Source organism: Equus quagga, chromosome 10 (assembly GCF_021613505.1).
Source record: "Equus quagga isolate Etosha38 chromosome 10, UCLA_HA_Equagga_1.0, whole genome shotgun sequence".
Lineage (NCBI taxonomy): Eukaryota > Metazoa > Chordata > Mammalia > Perissodactyla > Equidae > Equus > Equus quagga.
In genome coordinates this window covers 78,768,111-78,774,977 of record NC_060276.1, presented here as the reverse complement: position 1 = coordinate 78,774,977, position 6,867 = coordinate 78,768,111, and the positions used below count along the sequence as shown (strand labels likewise).

The following is a 6,867-nucleotide window of genomic DNA, read 5'->3' as shown; positions in this document are numbered from 1 at the left end:
ACACCTCTGAAGTCTGTATCCCAATCGCTATGGAACAAAGCTTGATCATCCCAATGACATATTACTCATGAAATAATCTTGGAAACAATGAGAGAAGATTATTTCAGATGAGGAGCATGTCAAGAGCAGAAGGTACTAGTGGCTTCTCAGAGATTCTGAGAGCCAATACACCACCACCAGCACCTAACTCAACAACACCATCATTGTATCAAGCACTCACCTTTCCTGACACTTTATTCTTGCTGTTAAAAGGTTTTATTCAGTGTGTCTTGGAGTGGGTTGATTTTTATTTATCCTGTTCAGCAGACTTTTGATCTGAGAACTCACATCTTCCTTCAAGTCTGGAAAGCACTTAGGAATTTATATTTGGTTATTGATTTTTTTACCATTCTTTTCATATTCTTTTGAAACTTATATTAACTGAATTAGGTGAATATATCCTCCATGTCTCTTAACTATTCTTTTGGATTTTTGTTACCATCTGCTGCATGCTTGGTGAGTTCTTTAGTACTATATCTTCTGATTCATCACTTTGCTCTTTGACCATGTCCACTTACGTTTGTCTCATCTATTGCACATTTAAAATTTCAGCAACACTTTTCATTTTCAAAATTTTAGATTACTTACTTTACATCTCTGCCAGTTCCTTTCACTGTATACATGTTTTAATATGTTAGTTCTTTATCTCTTTAAATATCCTAAACATACCTGTTTCATTTTCCAAACAGCACCATAGTATTATTGCTATCTGGAGTGAATAGATGATCTGGTTGTTAATTTTTCTTGTTATTAAATTTCTTCATGCAGTTTTGGATTTTAGTTTTCAGTCTAATTTGAATGGAAAGTTTTTGTTCTCTACCTTTTACCTACCTCTATTCATTAGCTTATTCTTACCCATCCCTATCTAGACGTGTTTTTCTTGCTTCCTCCCAACACTCTAGGCATAAATCCACTGCCAAGTCTCATAATGGCAATTCCAAGTTACTGCCTCATTATGTTACTAAGGATACCGCAGATCCAGGAGATCCAATAGAACCACTTACAATAGCTAGTAGACAGCTTGACTCAGCATCTAATTGCAAAGTCTTGTCTGTGACTTTCTGCTTTCTTAGACCTGAAATTTGCCAAGGTTAGGCAGCAAGATTTTTTTGGCTTCTTTCACAAGCAGAGAGAGCCTCATCCTAGTCCTTGAGTTTTGGTCTCCTTTCCCACAAAGAAATCAAATTCCTGACTTCAGTTCCTGCTTGATAATTCAGAGAACAGCAAGCCAATGGCTTCAGTTCCACTGATTATTTTGCATTTCTGATCTAATGAGATATTTTGCTCGTGTTTGAGCTTGACTGTTTTTTATGGTCTGTCTCTCTATGTAATTTTATTCATTATTCCTTATATGTTTGGAGCAAAGAGGAGAGGGTTACCAAAGTATGTGAAATCACTATGTCATATTAAGCTGGCTACATTGTGTTTAATCTATGTATGTTAGCGTGACTTGTCCTCTTGAGACTAACCAAAGAAAGCTGAGATGATTTGAAATATGTACTTTATCTAGAAACGTGACTCTAATCTCTCTGTAGTCTGTATGTTCTTGACAAGTCACTTAATCCTTACCGTAGAACAGTTTCTTTGCATTAAGCTGTGTGAAATTCATCACAGGATGTAGCTATCTTGACAAGGTTTCTATTTGTTTTTATGGTTTTTTTTTTCATCTTATACAAAGTTCCCTTCCCCTGCCCAGGCACTTAAAGTCAAACACTTGGAGAGGAAAACAAGCAGTAAATGGCAATGAACAAGGGATTATGGCTTTCAAAGTATCTCAGAACACAATGGAAAGGCTCTCTGGAGTTGTCATCATAAGCTGATTATTTCAGGCTAAGTCCTCTGTTTTGCCCAGGTCAGTGTCCTACTGGGAAGAGGATCCATTAACTCCCTGTGGGGAGGTAGGAGCAGCATTTTTATTAGAGAAGGCTTCCTTGAGTTTTAAAATATGAGTAGGGGTTAACCAAGCCAAGGCAATTAAGAGTAGGCCATTGCAAGTAGAGGTGGCAACTGGAATAAAGGGACATAGACAAAAGATGGTGAGGGGTGTGGTGAAAATCTCGGAGTTTCAGTATTTCTGGGATATGAAGTATGAAGCAAGGAAGCTTAAGTGATAAATTAGCCTGGAAAAGTGAAAAAGGGTGGGATTCTGGAGGGCATTTTATGCTGCATTGTCATAAGATTTTATGTTAGAGTGGAGAAACAGAAAAGATTAGTATAGTGTGTAAAAGCACATGCTCTGAAGCCAGGCTGCCAGGATTTGAAACTCAGCTCTGCCTTTCACCAGCTATATGACTTAGGCATTTTGCTTCCTTTGTAAAGGGAGAATAATAAGAGCACCTATTTCATAGGGTTGTTTTGAAGATTAATGATCTATTAGTGATTTAACTAAATCACATATAGTGCTTAGAGCATTTGATGTAACAGTAGACAACGATGTTGTTATTACTAATGCTCATATTTATACAGTAGAAAGATAACATTGAAAGTATGTATGGAGGATGATTTTGAGTAGAATAGGACAAAGGGGGGTGGGGAAACAACAGGGGTTTAGTGTGTTCCCCCAATAGCTCCCATTGACATTTGCTGGAAATTTTTGAGGTGTAGTCCTATGTAATGGTTTTAATGAAATCACATACTTTCTAGATAGATTTTGTGCAGACTCAATTAAGTGAAACCTTCCCATTTTTTTTTTCCTAAGAATGCCCTTTGGATGAATTTACTGGAAAGTCAAACTCCGGAGTTTTCAGAAATTTGCATAGCTAAATTTTGGTTCTACTGTCTTCAGAGTACAGTTTAGAACTTAGTTCCTGAGAAGCTGACCTAGAGAGAGGAAAGCCAGCTGTTTCCCAGAACAGGAGTGAAAATAATAGAATAGTTGAGTTCTAGCATGAGTTTGAAGCTAACAGAGATCGTCTTCAGTTAGTTACTATGTAGATATGTAGACTGAAATATGTAGACTAGATATGTAGTCTTAAATATTGTGTAGATCTCAGTTCCTTTATCTGTAACATGGGATTAATAATACCCACTATATTATCTTGCAGGGCTGTCATGAGAATCAGATGAGATAATCTATGTGAAAGCACTTGACAAAACACACTTTAAAAATGAAATGATTTTTAAGCCGTTAAGAACGACTCAGAAATATAATGTGATCTGTACACGTGTTTGTTCCTTCATTAAATGAATCCAGCAAGAGTTGAAAGATGTACCAGACAATCACCTGTTATGCAAGTCACTTTAGTTTGAATATGATTCAAAATCTGTAGGTCCTCACGTGGGGACTCTTCCTGCTTCTAATGAAAGCTTAGGAATTCCACCTTGATCTTGTTTTCCTGCTCAAAAGCTCTTTTTAGTTACTTCTTTATTTTGAGGTCTGTCCAGAACACTGAGGTTTCTCCAAGTCTGACCACTAATCAATGAACCATAGGTGCCCCCTTTTCCAATAATTTTAGCAGACCTCCTAATAAACTCCCTAGATGAGATATACTGCATCAAAAACAATGCCGCAACAAGGGCTTTGAGAAGTGCCTCAGAGACCTCTGTCCTTTTGGAAGTCTCCTACCATCTACCTCTCCACTAAAGATGGACCTAAAACTAAAAACTCCTAAATTCTTGTATAGTCTCCATGGCCAGGTCCCAGGGCTGATGGACTGGGACATGGCGAATAAGATCCTCCTGCTGTGCACCACAGACCAATGACCCGTAGCTGAGCAGAACCTTACCAAATACAGGCTTCAAGTAACGGAACCCCCAAAGGCGCCTCAAGAGAGGAGACCCAGTCTTAATAAAGATGGCCCTGACGTTGAACCCAACCTGTGGATGTGAGTCCCAACATTGTGTACTCCCTTGGCAGCCAGGAGGCTGCAAGACCCAGTAAGAAAACGGATCTAACAAGCATGTTTCCTTCACCTCAGCCACTCCCAAAGGACAAAGAATCTAACTGCTCAGAGGCCACCGTAATGGAGTCCCTGCCATCCTCCTCCAGTGAGTAATCTACCCACAAAAGCAGTTCACCTCTTCCCCCAGCAACTGGGAGCTCACAGAAGAGGATACTGAGGAACAAGATAGCAACCCTTCTATGACCCTCCAACCCCCTATCAAAGGGGAGTGCTTCCAGAGCCAGAAGCTGTGGCAAGGCAACAGCCAGGAAAGGAGGTCCTGGCCATGGTCCCCCTTAATTACAGTCACCTAATTGCCCTGGTGTCAAGAAATAGCCCACCCTGTGACCTCAGAGTGCAAGAGGTCTAAGTATCACCTGACAGCATTTCCTCTTTTTCTGGACAGCTCCAAATGGCTGGAAGAACACCATCAGCCACAACCTCTGCTTCCTGGGAAGCTTTGAGAAGGCCACAGTCAGCTTTCAGGATGGGGCCAATGCAAGGCCGTGGTCTGGCCTCTGGAGGCTTACTGAGGAGAAACACCATCATTTTCAGGAGGAGACTCGTGCCTTAGCCTCTGCTTGAAGGGAGAGCATCCAACAGTGAATGAGGCAGCCAGGTGTGATGACCTCACTCTTTGACCTTTGAACTACCACTGCTCCTTTTCTGGAACACTGCCCTCTTTACTGTGCCTACCGATGCCCCAATTTGCCTTCATTAATCTCTAAGTCTACCCTGCCTGGTAGGTGCCAAGTCTGTATTTAACTACTGCTACAAGAATAATATTAAATGAAGTAGAGGTACAAACGAGGCATAGCTTAAATCCAGGTGAGGAATCATGGAAAGTTGCATGAGGACCGTGGCACTTGCTCTGCATTTTGAGCAGTCAGGGAATCCTAGGAATAATGGCATAGAAGTTAATGAAAGAAGGGCATATTTTATAAGAAAAGGAATTCTTTTTACTGGAGGGTATGCTCACATATGAAAGCGAATGGTGGAGTAAAAGTATAAAATTCAGGATGGAGCCAGCCTTGGAGAGCCTCGAATGCCATATGAAGGTGTATATGTATAAAAAGAACTAGGCTTGATGTTTAAAGCCTGGAGATTCAAGTGTCCCTCTTCTACCATTCATAAGCTATATTTGCTTTTTTTTAAGAGAAAGACTTAAGAAAAATTTTTAATTTTTTAAATTAAGATTATGACAGTTTACAACCTTGTGAAATTTCAGTTATACAAGAAATTATATTTTTAAAGACTGGGATCTGAGCTAACATCTGTTGCCAATCTTCTTTTTTTTCTTTTTCTTCTTTTCCCCGAAGCCCCTGAGTACACTGTTGTATATTCTAGTTGTGAGTGCCTCTGATTGTGCTATGTGGGATGCCACCTCATCATGGCCTGATGAGCAGTGCCATGTCCATGCTCAGGATCTGAACTGGTGAAATCCTGGGCCGCTGAAACAGAGTGTGTGAACTTAAGGACCATGGGGCTGGCCCCTAAAGTTTTTTTTTAAATTGAGTTCATAAAAGTTTACATCATTGTGAAATTTCTCTTGTACATTATTTCTTGTCCATCACCATATAAGTGCTCCCCTTCAACCTCTGTACCCATCCCCAATCTCCTTCCCCTGGTAACCACTGAACTGTTTTCTTTGTCCATGTGTTTGTTTATATTCCACATATGAGTGAAATCATGTGTTTATCTTTCTCAGTCTGGCTTATTTCGCTTAGCATAATACCCTCCAGGTCCATCCACGTTGTTGCAAATGGGATGATTCTGTCTTATTTATGGCTGAGTAGTACTCCGTTGCATACATATACCATATCTTCTTTATCCATTTATCAGTCAGTGGGCATTTGGATTGTTTCCATGTCTTGGCTATTATGAATAGAGCTGCAATGAACATACGGGTACATATGTCCCTTTCGGTTGTTGATTTCAAGTTGTTTGGGTAGATACCCAGTAGTGGGATAGCTGGGTCCTATGGTAGATCTATTTTGAGTTTTTTGAAGAATCTCCATACTGTTTTCCATAGTGGCTGCACCAGTTTGCATTCCCACCAGCAGTGTATGTGGGTTCCCTTTTCTCCACACCCTCTCCAACATTTGTTATTTTTAGTCTTAGTGATTATAGCCATTTTAACAGGTGTCAGGTGGTATCTTAGTGTAGTTTTGATTTGCATTTTCCTGATGATTAGTGATGTTGAACATCATTTCATGTGCTTGTTGGCCATCTGTATATCTTCTTTGGAAAAATGTCTGTTCATATCCTCTGCCTATTTTGTGATTGGGCTGTTTGATTTTTGTTGTTTAGTTGTGTGAGTTCCTTATATATTACAGAGATTAACCCCTTGTCAGATATATGATTTGCAAATATTTTCTCCCAGTTGGTGGGTTGTCTTTTTATTTTGATTCTAGTTTCTTTTGCCTTGCAGAAGTTCTTTAGTCTGGTGAAGCCCCACTTGTTTACTTTTTTCTTGTTTCTCTTGTCTGAGAAGACATGGTATTTGAAAAGATCCTTTTAAGTTCAAGGTCAAAGAGCTGTACTACCTATATTATCTTCCAGGAGCTTTATGGTTTCAGGACTTATCTTCAAGTCTTTGATCCATTTTGAGTTTATTTTTGTGTATGGCATGAGATAACGGTCTACTTTCGTTCTTTTGCAAGTGGTTGTCCTGATTTCCCGACACCATTTCTGGATGAGATGATCTTTTCTCCACTGTATGTTCTTGGCACCCTTGTCGAAGATTAGCTGTCTGTAGATGTGCAGTTTTATTTATGGGGTTTCAGTTCTGTTACATTGATCTATGTGCCTGTTTTTGTACCAGTACCATGCTGTTTTGATAACTATGGCGTTGTAGTACATTTTGAAGCCAGGCATTGTGATGCCTCCAGCTTTGGTCTTTTTTCTCACGAATGCTTTAGCAATTTGGAGTCTTTGGTTGCCCCAT

At 39.7% G+C, this 6,867-nt stretch overlaps 1 protein-coding gene across 1 annotated transcript; it reads left to right on the top strand.

Moving 5' to 3' along the window:
• Window positions 1-3,624: 3,624 nt before the first annotated feature.
• On the top strand, window positions 3,625-4,568 carry FOXR2 (forkhead box R2). The gene is given in 5 exon segments (XM_046673001.1): window positions 3,625-3,862; window positions 3,865-4,038; window positions 4,041-4,202; window positions 4,205-4,285; window positions 4,288-4,568. Coding segments are annotated over 5 exon segments (936 nt in total).
• The last annotated feature ends 2,299 nt before the right edge of the window (window positions 4,569-6,867 follow it).